Source organism: Saccostrea cucullata, unplaced genomic scaffold, assembly GCF_032062105.1.
Source record: "Saccostrea cucullata isolate Sc308-1 unplaced genomic scaffold, CSIRO_AGI_Scuc_v1 ctg7964, whole genome shotgun sequence".
Lineage (NCBI taxonomy): Eukaryota > Metazoa > Mollusca > Bivalvia > Ostreida > Ostreidae > Saccostrea > Saccostrea cuccullata.
Window position 1 is genome coordinate 1 of NW_026926769.1, and position 17291 is coordinate 17291.

Consider the following 17291-nt stretch of genomic DNA (forward strand, 5'->3'; position numbering starts at 1 on the left):
CTCAAACACTGAGCCTGGTTTATATAAAAATCTTACAGTAAACCGTGCTTTCAAGTAAAAGAAGATAGATACACATATACTGGAAACATTTTAAAATTTAGATCACATTAGAAATTCACTAAGATAAGGAGAACTATCGCAAACTTTTTTTTTTTTTTTTACATTTAAGCAGTCTATATCTTTAGTCAACAAAATTTGGAGATTTTTTTTTTTCAATTTCGGCACACTATTTAAAATGGTCGTAAAACTTCGTGTGAATTGCATAGAAAATGATAATAACCTGCCTATTCGATCAACAAAGAAAATACACGATTTATATTTGTAGAAATAGTATTTAGTATTGATGGACATTTGATCCAAACTTTCATAACAAAATACTATGTATAGCAATCCATGAATCAATTTTTGTACGAGCTATGTGTCACTCAAGGGGTTGAATCATGGAAGACTTTTTATAATTAATCAACCAAAGCAAATAAATGATTAGTGAGTATTTCTGAATCCCAAAATCACAAAGCTAAAAAGTAACCCCATATCGTCAAAATGTTTTGGATTGTTTATTTGATTGGTCATTTGAAAAATTATTTTGTTAAAACAGATTCTGATTGCACACATAAGTACTCTGAAGTTGACATCAAGAAGATGCTTGAGTTTCTGATTGACAATATCTATGTGGTTTTTGGAGACCAGGTATTCCAACAATCTATTGGAATTCCCATGGGTACAAATTGCGCTCCGTTATTAGCAGACTTATTTTTATATTAATATGAAGCAGAATTTATGCAAAATCTTTTACGTGAAAAGAAGAAAACACTTGCTGTGGCCTTCAACTCGACATTTAGATATATCGACAACGTATTGTCAATTAATAATGATAATTTCCATTCCTACGTCGACACGATATATCCTGGTGAGTTTGAGATAAAAGATACCACAGAGTCCGACACTTCTGCTTCATACTTGGATATTTTACTTGAAAAAGACACTAATGGTAATCTAACAACCAAGCTATATGATAAACGTGATGACTTTAACTTTTCTATCGTCAACTTCCCTTACTTATGCAGCAATATACCTTCATCACCTGAGTATTTATATCTCAGTTGATTCGATACGCAAGAGCATGCTCTACGTATGAACAATTTCTTAAACGAGGTAAATTATTGACAAGCAAGTTGATAAAACAAGAATATCAACAGTCTCGTTTAAAGTCATCATTTCGTAAATTCTATGGTCGATACAATGACCTTGTCAGCAAATACAATTTATCATTGAATGAAATGCTGACTGACGTTTTTCATACCAATTGTTAGTCCATTATTTATACACTGAATTGACCACGGATTTTTTTCCGTTTTTTCCTGATTATTACAACGAGCACACGGCGGGTGTGACCGGTCGGCAGGGGATGCTCACTCCTCCATGGCACCTGATCCCAGCTCTGATGTTTCGGAGGTCCGTGTTTGCTCTGCTCTTATTTTGTATATTTGTTTAATGGACGTTAAGATTGAATACTGTTCGTTATTTCCATATCCTTCTTGTTTAAGAGCTGTGTTTAATAAAGTCCCTACAAATCTTCCGGCATGGATTTCTAGGTTCTACATCTTCATACACATATTCATATTATGTATAGTTATATTTCTCTTCATAATAAGACACAATAGCAGGTTTAACATGTTTATTGAATTATCAATATAAAGCAGTTAAATAAAGGTATAAATGAATTTCACTGAAATATATACATGTATAATACTAAATGGTTAAACATAAATAAAATCAATGCAAACGTATACATACTCTCCAAATAAGGAACAAATTAAGCCTTGATGAAAACGTCCAAGTTCAACACTTCCTAGGGATAAATTCAAATCTGTAAGTAGGAACAAAAGGCCCACTGGCCTCATAGGTCACCTTGGTATCATGTTACAACTTTCCAACACTTGAATTTGGTTCATGTTTTAAACCGGAGACCAAGAAGCACCTTTGCTTATCATAATCATATACTATTAGCATGCGTACTCTGGAAAATCAATACCCAGAGGTAGATAAGATGATACGCTGAACCTGGGACTACATATGTCAACATTTTAGAAATTTTTTCATCAATTTTATTTCATCATAAATAGTTGATTGAAACCAAAGAGCATATTTAAAAGTATTAAGTTTTTTCAGACTTGTTTAATACCCTGCAGGAGCAGAAGAGAAGATTTTCAAAGAAATAATGCACGTTTACTATATAATCTAAATAGCCCCGTCCTTACACCAGAATCCCTGACACTGGGGCCACGAGTTTCACAATTTTAATAGAAAGTTCACTGCTTATTGCAATAATGCAAATAGTCTGGCCGCTTTATGTGTAGGAGTGTGTGAAATTTTTAAAGACTATTTAACTTTTGGAGACTTGAGCCCCATCAGACAAGCCCAATGGGAGACAAGAACAAAGAAATTCATAAACTTTGTTCTCTTTTACCCATAAATGCTGTACATTAAATATGCTTGAAATTGGTTCAGTGGTTCAAAAGTATAACCGACGTACGACGGACGAAAATAGATAGCAATAGGTCACCTGTGAAATCAGGTGACCTAATAATAAACTCAGGTGACCTAAAATGTAAGGTTACAAAATATTTGGGCCATGCAAAATGCTGCTAGAATCCATGGCCAGCACTAGTGTCACAGAAATGATTACTTGTTCGTTTTTTATTACTCTCGGACCATTCAATGATGTATGAAGTAAAATAGCAAAATTACATACATGTATCTACAAAATACAAGCTTGAAATATTCACATGATAACAGTACTACTTATTAATAAGTTTCGTATGTAATGTATGTTACGTACTGAAATTCATCACATAAAGTATTTTTATTACAGGTAATACATATTATTAAAGCTCTGTCAGTATTAGTCCATCTACCAGCCACGATTGAAAATTTGTGTATTTTCTATGCTAATATGCCAGTCTTGTAAAACTTGATTTAACAACGTTTCTTTTACAGCAGATTTTAAACATGTAATACAAATAAAATTATGCGTCATTCACACATAAGACAATCTAGACAGACGACACAAATTCACACATATAAATTATTTTTATCATGCGTGTATAGATAAACCTTCAGTAAATCATTCATACAGAAAGCAATGCATTATGTTTGCCATCTTACACTCATGTGACATCAAAGGTTTTCTTCACAGTTTCAAATGAAACCTTCCATATTTGTTTCTATATCATATGCATTTTATATGTAAAAATGAAAAAAGCAAAATAGAACAAAATAGCCATATCAAAGGTTTCAAGTATTTACATCTACATGTATGCTGTTTTTACATAATTATAAACAATAAAACATGAATCTTAAGCGCACAAAATTGGCATAAAAGCAGTTAAATTGGCTGCATTTCATTTCCGGAATTTTGGGCAATTATCAACTTTTCATTTCCGACATTTTTTTGTTTTCATTTCCGACATTTTTTTGTTTTCATTTCCGACATTTTTTAAATACATATTAGCCTTTAGTAACAGATTTGATAACTTAAATAATGAAAAATTTAAAGGAATAAATCATTAATAAATCATTGAAATCCAATTTTGTAAATCTATCAAAATTTGTAAAATTGGACATAAGTATTGTGCTGTCACTGACATTTGATTTAGTGAACATTAAATGTAGTGAACAAGTTTTATACTCGATCATTAAGCTCTTTTACATAGTCTTAGTGCTACATGTATCCATACATGTATACTAGATAGTTTTTTTCTATATTTTATTATTAATTTGGGATAAATGCTTTTAAAATTCTATTTTCTCTTACTTAGAAAACATTGAATTGCCGCGAAAAAATTCCGGAAATGAAATAAAAAAAATGTCGGAAATGCTATGCATATTTCCGGAAATGAAATGCAGCGGTTAAATTACAATTCTTTAATGACGTGGGTTTTTATGTCAATGGCTTCGGTTGATCATAGATGAGCCGTGTGAAGTATTCCAAAAAATAATACCATAATCGTTTTGAAATGCAAATGTTTATAATTATACTTGAACGAATTTTACTTTCCAATATATATGCAAGAAATTCTTTACTGAATTAAATTTTCTAACACAAATGTCAAGAGTTAAATAAGACATTATCTCGCTTTCTTTGATTCCAAATATAGGATTTTATTTTTAAAAATGCCACTTTTTGGTTGATCCCGGTCATTTTTATAAATATGGCAATGATGGGCTTTGACAATTGAATCTTTAGGAAGCCTAAAGACAATAAACTGAGAACATTCTCTTACTTTAAGCATTCACGAATAACAATCGTAATCTGCAGAATCTCGGGTTTCAGGCTTCAATATTGTCCTTATTTCATGCACATCTGACTTGATCGTTTCCAACGTTTCACGTTCATGTTCTTTTTTAAGCTTTTCTAAGATTTCATCTTCATCTTTCTCTTTTAAGATGAGATTTTGAATGTACATTAAATTATCCATGTACTTCTTCTTCGTGAAGACTTCTAATCTTTGGCAAATACCGGCCATTAAGGACCACGTGTCATCGAATTCTGTCTGAGAAGTGGAGGCTGAGCTCACGTGTCCCGTTAAACCGTTTCGGATAAACCTGATTCTCTCTATGTCATCACCCACTGTTGTCTCTCCTGGTGCAGGCATCTTGTTTTGTCCCCATCTGCCTTTTGTTGGTTTCGGAATCTTTGAACAAACGTTTCTGATTATCTTATATGATAAAGAAATATCAAAATCCTTATACCCAGAATGTTTGGCGTCTTGCAAGAGACGTTCTTGTTCTGGGTACAGCTGTAATATAGTAGGTAGTGATTGGACCTTTGTTAAACAAACAGTAGGGAGGATTTCTAACTCTACGATGTCTCGATATGCCTGATTCAGCACATCGTTTGTTGCCATTCCAAGTTTAGCAAATCTAGTTCGGCCATCTAAGTTTGGTCTGGAAGCCACTGGTATTGTGAAACAACAGGAATTTCTCTAGAAAAAAAAATTTCTTTTTCATTCAGTAGATTTAGGTGAGCAAATGAGAAAAAATCAAGAAAAAATACGAGTAGATGTATTATTAGATAAATGGCCCTTTCAATCAATTTGAGATCCTAAAAAGTATAAATAAGATAGATTCATTGATATGTTATCAGTTAATATGTTCATATCTACACCTATTTTAAGGAAAAAAAATATATCTGAACACAAACATCTGAAAGGCTTGTAGCCTACTGCAATGTAGAATGAGATTTAACTTTTGAATCTTTTCTGAAAGCTTCACTAGAGACTGTTTCATTTTGATAAAAACACCCATCATGTCTCTTTTCCATTCTCTTACACTCAAACAAGCTTCGCAATGATATTACAAGAATATGCATTTTCTTTAAGAAATCTTGACAGAGTTTCCCATTGTATTGAAATAGTATAGAAATATCGCTTCTTATTTGCAAATGTCAATTCGCCTTCCATAATACAATACGGAATTTTGAAATTTTTGGTGTGCACGATTGATATCCAATTCAATATTCAAGAACAACATGATCGAGTATAATTAAATTTTAAACCTAACGAGATCGAGTCATATCCATTGTTCAAGTAGACCGAACATTCCTTAGTCAATTTTAGTATTAAAACAACTGCCTAAAACTGGCTGGAATTCCAAAAGGTACTACGTGTACTCCTTTATTACATGTAGGTGGCCTACATATCCCTATGTAGTAGAATTATTCAAAATTCTATATGAAATGAGAAAAAGATTGTGGTATTTAGTTCTACATTCATATACATGTATATCGACATTTATCAAGTACCAATAGCTATTTTTTATTGGTATGTCAACTTGCTATATCCCATTTGGCTTTGAATATGAGAAACTAAAATCTGACATCTGTTTTATATCTGAGTGTTGTTTTTGTACTATAATCGATAAAAACCTAACCAGATATAGGGAAACTATCAACTAATAAATTTATAAATGCATATTCTGATCTGATCAGTTGGCCAGTTCAGCTAATATAAATATACTTACATCTTCCCAAAATCCCAAAGTCCATTGAACATCTATCTTATGTTTTCCTCTCCCAATAGGACAATTGCATTGACTTCCGGAAAGTTCATCTTCAGGAATAAACGTTTGATCCTTTTCACTGCAGAAAAGATTAAGGCATTTGTAACCTTTTTGAAATGTTTTCTTCTCATTGAATGTTGCTGTCAATTCTGTTAAGGCGGTTTGAATGGATTTTCCAATTTTGCAGGAAACCTTTAGTTTTGGATCATTAATCCGCAGCACCTGCACCTGGATGTCTTTATCGATTATACCAACGATAACTGTGTGATTTTCGGTTTCGAAAATGGCTGCTGTGTGATACAGGCATTGACTTTTGTCCTTATCCAGCTGCACTTTCCACTTCAAGAAACTCATGCAATATGCAATAAGCCTGTAGTAGACAAATATGGCAAAGGAAGTGAATCGAAAACACAAAATGGACGATTTCTCTAGTGTCTGTTTAAAGACGTCGTGTGTGAAAGGCTTTTGATTCATGCAGGGGACATACCAGCAGGATTCACCTTCAATGGTGACTAACATCTGTAATCTCTCCATGTATGACATAAGTTGTGTCTTGTGTTCTATATATGATGACTCTTCTTGCCACAGAGCTTCTACCAGTGAATTAGGCAGGTTTCCAGTGGCATTAAAATGGTTCCAATCTGCAATGTATCTTCGTTTGCAGTCCCTGTTGATGTGTTCCTTGTCCGCAATAAGTTTACTGAATGCGTTAGAAAACCATTGTATGCTTAGAACTGCATGTGTTCTCAGTCCCTCCTCCTTAAAAAAGAGCAACATGCCATGTCCATGGAAAAAGGACAGAAAATCAATTATTTCTTCTTGACTTTTCAACTGGTATTCTTCCGAAAGTTTCTTATTCTCTCTGTTGATGTCACTAATTGACATGATTTGCTTTTCTGTTTTTTGCAGAAGATGTTCAAGAAGAGCCCAAGCTGAGGGAACTTCTATCTTTGTATCCATGCCTTGTGATACTACTTCAGCAATCGCTTTTTTTTAGACTTTTCAGAGCAAGCCTTGCTTCCTCATTCATCTCTATTAGTCCTAATGCAATGTCCCTGTCATAAAGCCTGGTCTTATCATCCTCTGGTACTAACGTCCAAAGAGTTTCCCAAAAGGAGTCTTTTTCCTGTTTTGAAAATATTGAAAGCAAGTCATTAAAATTAGCTGTTCCCTAGACAATACCGACAAGAATCATGAAAAATGAATTACTTGTTAAGGGGATACTTAATGTTTTTAGAATGTTATCGTCTTTTTCCCTGGAGTTAAAAAGTTCCAGAACTTGAAAGTACTATGAAATACAGTTTATTGTCTATATATGCCGTTGTACACTTCTATACAAGTTAGGATACACAAAACTTCTAGAATATATGTTATATAAATTGTAAAAGAATTTTCATCATTAAATATCATTTAAAACCTGCTGATATTTGTCTATGGAAATCTTGTGGCCCTACAATCTTAAATTAATAATTTCTTGAAAAATTATCAATTGGTAAGGTACGTTGCATACGTCCTTAATGACTATATTTTCGCAGGACGTTCATTAATTGGTTGAGCAATAGTGATAGAGTAAAAAAAAATATATGCTATGAACAAGAGGCCCATGGGCCACATCGCTCACCTGAGTAACTTGGGTGATGCAGATCTTTTTAAAAGATTTGTTCTATATATATTTCTATGTAAAACTTGGATTCCCCATTGTGGCCCCGCCCTATGCCCGAGGGTCATGATTTTAACAATTTAATATCTACATTACTCAAGGATGCTTCCACATTAGTTTCAGCTTTCCTGGCCTAGTGGTTCTTGAAAAGAAGATTTTAAAAGATTTGTTCAATAAATCTCTATCTAAAACTTGGATTCCCTATTGTGGCCCCACCCTACCCCCAGGGGTCATGATTTTAACAATTTTATATCTACACTACCAAAGGATGCTCCCACATAAGTTTCAGCTTTCCTGGCCAAGTGGTTCTTGAGAAGAAGATTTTCAAAGATTTGTTCTATATATTTCTATGTAAAACTTGGATTCCCTATTGTGGCCCCGCCCTAACCTCAAGGGTCATGATTTTAACAATGTAATATTTACACTACTCAAGGATGCTTCCACATAAGTTTCAGCTTTCCTGGCCCAGTGGTTCTTGAGAAGAAGATTTTTGAAAAATTGTTCTATATATTTCTATGTAAAACTTGGATTCCCTATTGTGGCCCCGCCCTACCCCCAGGGGTCATGATTTAAATACATTAGAATCAACACTACCCCAGGATGCTTCCACTTAACGCTAAACTTTTCTGGACCAGTGGTTCTTGAGAGGAAGGTTTTTTTTAAAAGATTTTTCCTATATATATAATGTAAAATTTGGATTCCCTATTGTGGCCCCGCCCTACCCCCGGGGGTCATGATTTTAACAATTTAATATCTACACTACCCAAGGATGCTCCCACATAAGTTTCAGCTTTCCTGGCCCAGTGGTTCTTGAGAAGAAAATTTTTAAAGATTTATTCTATATATTTCTAGGTAAAACTTGGATTCACTATTGTGGCCCTGCCCTACCCCCGGGGGTCATGATTTATACAATTTAGAATCTACACTACCCTAGGATGCTTCCACATAAATTTCAGCTTTTCTGGCCCAGTGGTTCTTGAGAAGAAGATTTTTTAATGACCCCACCCTATTTTCATATTTTCTTGATTATCTCCCCTTGGAAGGGGTCTTGGCCCTTGATTTTAACAATTTAAATTCCCCTTCACCCAAGAATGCTTTGTACCAAGTTTGGTTAAAATTGGACCAGTGGTTCTTGAGAAGAAGTTGAAAATGTGAAAAGTTTACAGACGGACGGACGGACGGAGAGACAGACGGACGACGGACACCGGGTGATCAGAAAAGCTCACTTGAGCTTTCAGCTCAGGTGAGCTAAAAAGGAATTTTGATAGTGCAATAGTTTTGATGCGTGGAGCAAATATGAAATATTAATCAAAAAGATCGTAAGTTCCGTGTCGCTGGTACGATAAAGTACCCTCACTGCTCAATGGCCCTGAAGGCCGAGTATAGGTCAAAATTTTAAAGTCCTTCACAGGCAGACGGTAACGTCTCCATATGAGTGAAAAATTGTCGATATGGACGTTACACAACATATAGTAAAGGAATAAGACAAAGTTCTTATTATAAGCAGTTGGGAATCGAAACTTCACAACAGCAATAAATAGAATAATGATCCTTCATTAAGTCTCTTTATAATCTAGTGTAGTCTACTTGCATGCAACATTATATTATAATCAGACTAAAACTGTATTTAGAGTAGCATTTGAGGACAGTACTGAACAGAAATTTGTTTTTTTAGTTACTAAGGCAATAATGTTCTTCGAAATAAAAAAACGACACACAGAATTATGTACCTAAGTGTAATCTACTTGTGTGCCAAGTTATATTGAAATCAGACCAAAACTGTAGGAGGAGTGGCAATTTAAAAAATTGTTTACAGACGGACGGACGTATTCAACGTATTTTTTCTTAATTTTTAACTCAAACATAAATAGATTAAAACTATTTGAAAAAGGGTAATTTAAGGTTATTAATCGGATGATACTTTGATGCAATTTACTGAAGTTACTTTCAAGTCTACTTATTAGGAAACACTAATCAAACAACTGAAAAATACCTCTCCCATCTTGCCTTCTGTATGTGTAGCCACCGCAAAAACTCGTGCAGAAGGTCCACTAAATGATTTTATGGATTCAAGCCAGAAGTCAAGATAATCTAATAGTAAATTGTAGAAGATGTATTTAAGAATATCAACATATATAAACAAATGCACACCTCACAAACATAAACGATATATGTATATATAAATCTTTAGATTTAACACTATATAAAAACACTAAAAGTAACAAATGATACGAACAATAAAAATTGTTAAATTTTTGGGACACAGTGTCCCTTTTTCAGAACAAAGATGATAGGAACAAAGGAAAAAGAGAAACAAAAAAAAAGAACAAGCACTACTGAATGCTACATGTTGAATTCATTCAAAAGTTTATAACAAACAGTAAATGATATCAAAAACCTTGACTGCATTTATCTTGGGGAAGGATGGTGTATAAAGCCAAAAAATTTTTTTAAGCTGTTGATTTTGGTAAAACTTTGTGATATCAAATTTTGCAAATGTTCCTTGGAATTTTTAAGTATCTACATCTAATTTACACCACTTCTTGAATATATTGTTGCTGCTGAGGTTTTTCCTTCATTACTGATAATATGTTAGCGAGGAGTAAAGAAAGAGGTTTCTTTGAACATTTATAGAACTCGTTATGTATCTTGGTCTGTTAGGATTTGTAAAACAAATAGAAATGGAAATATAGTATCATATTTGCCAAGGGGAACAGGAAAGGTGTAAAAACAACAGGCTCATATGCCACATCGCTCACCTGAGTAACATTGGTAATGAAGTTCTTTACTTGATTTCCCCTCTTGCTATTCCTATCATGTCCCCTTTCACATTATGTTTCATGAATATAATACTTTAGAATCTACACTAGCAAGGATGCTTTCACATAAGTTTCAGCATTCCCGGCCCAGTAGTTTTTGAGAAAAAAATTCTTACTAAATATATCTATGTAAGACTTGGATTCCCTATTGTGGCCCCGCCCTACCCCTGGGGGTCATGATTTTGATAATTTAATATCTACTCTACCCCAGGATGCTTACACATAAGTTTCAGCTTTCCTGGCCCAGTGGTTCTTGAGAAGAAGATTTTTAAAGATTTGTTCTATACATTTCTATGTAAAACTTGAAATCCCTATTGTGGCCACGCCCACCCCCCGGGGGTCATGGTTTTAACAATTTAATATCTACACTACCCAATGATGCTTCCACATAAGTTTCAGCTTTCCTGGCCCAGTGGTTCTTGAGAAGAAGATTTTTAAAGATTTGTTCTATACATTTCTATGTAAAACTTGAAATCCCTATTGTGGCCACGCCCAACCCCCGGGGGTCATGGTTTTAACAATTTAATATCTACACTACCCAAGGATGCTTCCATATAAGTTTCAGCTTTTCTGGCCCAGTAGTTCTTTAGAAGAAGATTTTTAAAGATTTGTTCTATACATTTCTATGTAAAACTTGAAATCCCTATTGTGGCCACGCCCAACCCCCGGGGGTCATGGTTTTTTTCAATTTAATATCTACACTACCCAAAGATGCTTCCATATAAGTTTCAGCTTTCCTGGCCCAGTAGTTCTTGAGAAGAAGATTTTTAAAGTTTTGTTCTATACATTTCTATGTAAAACTTGAAATCCCTATTGTGGCCACGCCCAACCCCCGGGGGTCATGGTTTTTTCAATTTAATATTTACACTACCCAAGGATGCTTCCATATAAGTTTCAGCTTTCCTGGCCCAGTTGTTCTTGAGAAGAAGATTTTTTAATGACCCCACTCAATTTTTGTCTTTTTTTTGATTATCTCCCCTTGTAAGGGAACTTTGCCCTTCATTTTTACAATTTAAACTCCCCTTCCCCTAAGGATGCTTTGTACCAAGTTTAATTAAAATTGGCCCATTGGTTCTTGAGAAGAAGTCGAAAATGTGAAAAGTTTACGGACGGTCAGACCGACGGACGGACAGACGGACGGACGACGGACAAAATGTGATCAGAAAAGCTCACTTGAGCCTTCGGCTCAGGTGAGCTAAAAAATATGATCAGTCTTATAAATTCATGCCTGACCTTGTTTTATTCTAGAGAACATGATGTCTTCAGTTAAAATATTTTATATTCTTGTTTCTGGATTCAAAACGTACCTTTGTATGTCCACGTAGAGAAGATGGAGCCCTGACGTTCATCTTTTTCACTACAAACGAAGTTTTCGAAAGCTTTACTCATATCTAACACTAGGATGTAGAATGCTTCTGATCTCATGTAGATCTGATGACAGGCATAATAAGCAAATTGTCCTGCAAAATCAATCATGCTGACACTTATTTCAGTTTCTTTGGCATCCAATATTTTTTTTATTACATCCCTTGCCAGTTGTTGATCAATACTGTCACCTTCTCCGGCATGCATTTTTCTTCTTCTACTTTCTGTAGGATGTTGATCATCTGTTTCATTTTTCTGTGAAACCGGTTCAGTGTTCTGCGTTGCATATAATTCTTATCCAGTACTCATATCAACCTTTTTGTTTTCCAAGCCAGAACGGTTTCCAGTTTCTATCTCCATTTCAATATTTGCTGAGTCGTCATGTGGGTCTGGTCCCTTCTGTTGAAGTTCAGATACTGGAATTCTGATCAATGGTTTCCTTAAAGACTCATCGTCCGTAGCTACAATGCATGTACATGTATTTCACTAAAATACAGGTAATATAAATCTATTTTATATTCATGTTTTTGTCGATATTCAGCCAAAATCAAAATTGGTGATTATTTTCTGTACACAAGTTGGTTTTTAAAGAAAATTTAGAGTTTGCCTCTATGATAACCAATAAATATGGTTGCTTACTCTATAAAGATTGACAATAAAGGACAATATTCGGTAATGTCAAATATTTGCCCCGAAATTCAAGCTCTGACGTAGAAAATCTATACTTCTTTAATAAAACAGGGTAATATATTTGGACTTCAAAGTACTGAATATTTTCAATATGACATGAGAAATTGACGCAATTTTTTAATCCGAATGAATAGTTATATTACGTCGCCTTGTTGAGTCGAAGTCACCATACACAGGTCTTCTTCATCTAAATATTTTGATATACATGTAATATGTAAAATAATTATATCAATGAAAAAATGTAAATATAGTTTAAGAAGGCCTGTGCAAAATATGATTTTGATATCAAAACTTAAACAAACATTGTCCATTTTGTTCTCTTTCTGAAAAAAAAACAACATTAAATCCGAATAGTTTGTGACGTCATCAAACAAAAAGTTCCAATAATATTCCTTCATACTAAAATATTTACATTGCATGTGTTTTTTGTATATAAAATGAATGGAAATCTATTGCATTTAAAATACAATAACACAGACAGGGTTCCAAGAGGTTAAAGCATGCATTTTAGTTTGATGTCATAATCGGTGAACGCCGAGGAAGTGCATCGTCATATGCAAAAACCAAATAAAACCACACTCAAATTGACATAGCTATCATGTTTGCTGATCAATTAACTGTAGCCTATACAAAGGATAATGCATAGTATTTAAAAAGAAATATCATTTGCAGAAAGTTAAAAAGTGTAAATATAAGCAATGAATCATTATAAATTGAAAGGTGTAGTCTCATAACTATAACAGTGTGGGCAAACAATTTTTCATAACGCACTAACGCGCGTTACTCAATTTGTTTGCACACACCGTTGCAGTTATGAGACTATGTCTTGAAAAATGATTCATTGCTTAATTGATTTTATTGAATAAAATTTCTCATACAATATATCGAAGTAAGCGCATTTTTGCGTGTAAGCATAGCTTTAAGCAGAGAAATAGTGTCCGGGTGAGAGCATGCTCTACGTATTAAAAATTTCTAAAACTAGATGAATTATTAACAAGCAAGTTTATAAAACAAGAATATCAGCAGTCTCGTTTAAAGTCATCAATTCGTAAGTTCTGTGATCGATACAATGACCTTGTCAGCAAATACAATTTATCATTGAGTCACATGCTGACTGACGTTTTTATACTAATTGTTAGTCCATTATTGATGTACTGAATTAACGACAGATTTTTCCGTTATTTCTCGATCATGAAAAGGAGCACACGGCTGGTGTGACCGGTCAGCAGGGGATACTCACTCCTCAATGGCACCTGATCCCACATGATGTTTCGGAGGTCCGTGTTTTCTCTGCTATTATTTTGTATTGTTTTATGGACTTTGATATTGAATACTTTTCGTTATCTCCATATCCTTCTTCTCTATTTCAATCAGTTCTTAAAATTTAGAAGAAACTATGTTTAACTTAACTTGATGGAAAAAAAGATGCAAAGAGAGCTCTTTTTTTATTTTAATTTTACGCTATGATTTAATAATACATTTTTTTTTAGCTTTTTTAATGCTTTATGACTGTGTTATTAGACTGAACAAGGTAAAGATAACGAACACTGATTAATGTAACTGTATCCGCAATGAACCCTAAGTATTGATATTCGCAGGTTTGTTAAGGCAGCACATGGATCAGAATTCGGTGAATTAAGACTTGTATATAATTATGTAACACTAATAAATCGGAAAAGTCAAGGATAAAACTTTTGCTATCATTATACATTCTTTAGACTTCAACTGGACTTTTACTACAGGAAGCACTTCACCACGACATCATCACGAGATCATAATTAGAAAATATGCTTTAATGAAAAAGTGAAAAGTTCAACACTACCCCGGGGATAATTAATTTCAAGTTGTAATAATAGTTTTGTTTAAATATCTGTGTACCACGAAAAGTGCTGCTAGAATCCTACTAATAACTATTCAACATTTTTGACGAAACCTTCCCAAAATTTTTACATTTTGTTCATAACATCGAAAAAAATGCATCGATTCTAGCAGCACTTTCCAAAAACAATAGAATAAAAACTTTCGAAAGAAATAAAATTTAAGTTTCAAGGTATGCGGCGTAGTGTTGAACTTTGCATCTTTTTTGTAACGAACGACAGAGCAAAGGCTGATCGGCAAGTAAACACTCTGCCTGCTTTAGTTTTACGAAGAAATTGTAGAATCATATTAGCATACCCTATTCATAAGCTTTATTCCCAGATGAATCACACATGATATTTATTCTAAATGCTTTTAAACTCCGATTTTTTGTGTTTATTTACATGGATTCTCGTAAGGTTTCACTTTCACTCTGCTACTACATGATCAATAGTTATGACGTCACGGGTTTGGTATTTAAGCCCTGTGATAACTTCAGAGACCCAGAAACGACAAAAGTCCGTTTATATTATGCCTCTGCATATTTTGATTCATTTTTACGACTTCAAATCAATCTTACATATCGATTTTAAGAAATTGTTTTCTCTTAACCTCATGTCATATAGCTGACTATGACGTCATATCATATAGGCAAGTAGAATATTTCGTTGTAACCTTAACATACCTGCGTTATTGACGGAAAATCTAAAGTCACACAGCACCGTTAATGCCTACTATGAGAAATAAATGGAAAATAGACGTTCAAAAAGGAGGGGGTTTTTAACTGAATTTATTTTAATTAAGCTGTCTTATTATCAGAGAAGTTAAATACTTATGGAAATAGCATAGTATAACCAACTCTGAATTATATGAAGTTTAGTCCCATCGATGGACAGTCACGTGATGAAAGCATAGTTCGGGTACTGAATGTGGGTCATTCACAATTTTGAAATTAAAAACTCAAGCTATTAATTTTTTCTACACACTTTGAAGTTTCTGAAAAGGGCTGCTGCTTTGTATAGAATTTGCGTTTTACTAGTTAAATTTTCAAGTAAATAGGCCAATGTCGAAATATGTTTGTCTTTTACCAAATATTTTGTGTACTTTTAAAATCACGCCCTCGATTTAAAGAAAGCAGCATTTTTCAAGTTAAGGAACATATCCTTTTATCTGTATACAAAAAATGGTTAAAATCTATGCAGTGTATGCCCTCATGCCTCGATTTTATGAGCATCTCATTGTAAAATATACGTAGCCTGTACATAAAAACTCGACATAATTAATAAATAAATTCTCTTGATAGTTAATGAATAATCGCACTTAACAAAGGATATACATTGGTATTAATTGACTATTTAAGAACCCGTAAATTATATTCTGCCTAATAATAAAACGCATTTTCATTGTTAAAAAATCCCAGATCTGCCTCTAACAGCGCATGAAATACGTCATTTTTACCAAAATGACGTCATATCTACAAGTTCCTCGCGATCAGTGCTTTGTTTATAACCAGTCACATGGGATTTAACTAGCAACTTTTTAAAACATATATAAATTTTATTGTTGTTTATTATGCTTATATAGTTAAAATTGGAAAATTATTTCATTTTCAGATATATTATGAGAAGTACATAAAAGTCATATTTTTGTGTGACGTCACAGCAAACCTTTCCCTTATAAATAAGTTCCTGCCCCTTTTTAAAGCCTTAACAATGCTGCGCAATCTATTACAAAACAAAGGCCTAATAAATGGTATAAAAACGTTAGTCTGAATCTAAAGATTTCTGAAATTAATGGTTAAAGAAATAAAAGAACGGAGGGATAACTAAATGTGCAAATTTGCTAAAAAAGAATTTCGTTGATTGCTTGTTCATTGTCTAGAATATTTTTCCTAACAATAATTATATTCATAGCTGGTTAAAGTACACACCTGATAAATCTCCATTTTTCACAGATAATATGTGTTCGTAGACTTGAAGTCCCCTAGTAGATTTTATTTCCTTAATTTCGTCAAGACCTTTCCCCAGTAGTCGGTATAAAAGTGTTGTTTTTCCAGCTCCAGCACACCCAACCACGATCCCACGTGCATGACGAACTGTGGTTTTCCCCTTTTTCATGTATGCCAAAAATCTTTCAGTTGGAATATTAATATCATCTTCAAAATATAAATTATCCATTCAGTATGAAAATCTTAATTAACTATGAATCCTTTGTCATCTAAATCATTATTTTACCTCTGCTTGAAAAGTGGGAGGGTATATAGTGATCGGGATATCCGTCTGTACGCCCGTCCGTCCGTTCCGCATTTGGGGAACCCATCTCTTATCAGAAATTCTTTTTGTACGACTGAATGAAATATAATGAGACTTTCACAGAATCTTTGTTACATGGTGCCTTTGTACACTTCCTATTTCACTTTTTGATCGTACATATATTTCGGGTTTCTCGTAGCAAAACAGATCGTCTGAAAACCACGGTGATCTCGTCTTTACTTGCAGAAGGGTGATGCGATCGCTAAAATAGGACCTTAGGTCCTCTGCTCAGTTCATGACTATCGGGCCTGTTTACTGCGCTACAAATGTAGTGCGTTGCATACATAAAGAGACAAGAGGCCCACGGGCCTTATAGGTCACCTGAGCATTATGCAACAACTTTCCAGTTATTGAATTTGATTCATGTTTTAACTTAAGCCAGATGATATATGGCATTCACAATTTTGAAAGAGGCACCATTGATCATCATAAGAGTACACTTAGCAGTTGCTTAGCTTGGTTACTGAATACCCATACGCAGGGTAGGGGAACAAAATGCATTCCAACTAATCAGTAATATTCAGC

At 33.9% G+C, this 17291-nt stretch overlaps 1 protein-coding gene across 1 annotated transcript; it reads right to left on the reverse strand.

Annotated features, from left to right (window-relative positions):
• Positions 1 to 1664: 1664 nt before the first annotated feature.
• LOC134272618 (uncharacterized) lies at positions 1665 to 16597 on the reverse strand. The gene is made up of 6 exons (XM_062754833.1): positions 16385 to 16597; positions 11850 to 12368; positions 9717 to 9814; positions 6025 to 7189; positions 3922 to 4988; positions 1665 to 3397 (listed from the first exon to the last, which is right to left on the reverse strand). Exons 4-5 carry the CDS (start codon positions 7021 to 7023, stop codon positions 4296 to 4298), a joined length of 1692 nt encoding a protein of 563 aa, XP_062610817.1. The 5' UTR covers positions 7024 to 7189; positions 9717 to 9814; positions 11850 to 12368; positions 16385 to 16597; the 3' UTR covers positions 1665 to 3397; positions 3922 to 4295.
• Between the last annotated feature and the right edge of the window lie 694 nt (positions 16598 to 17291).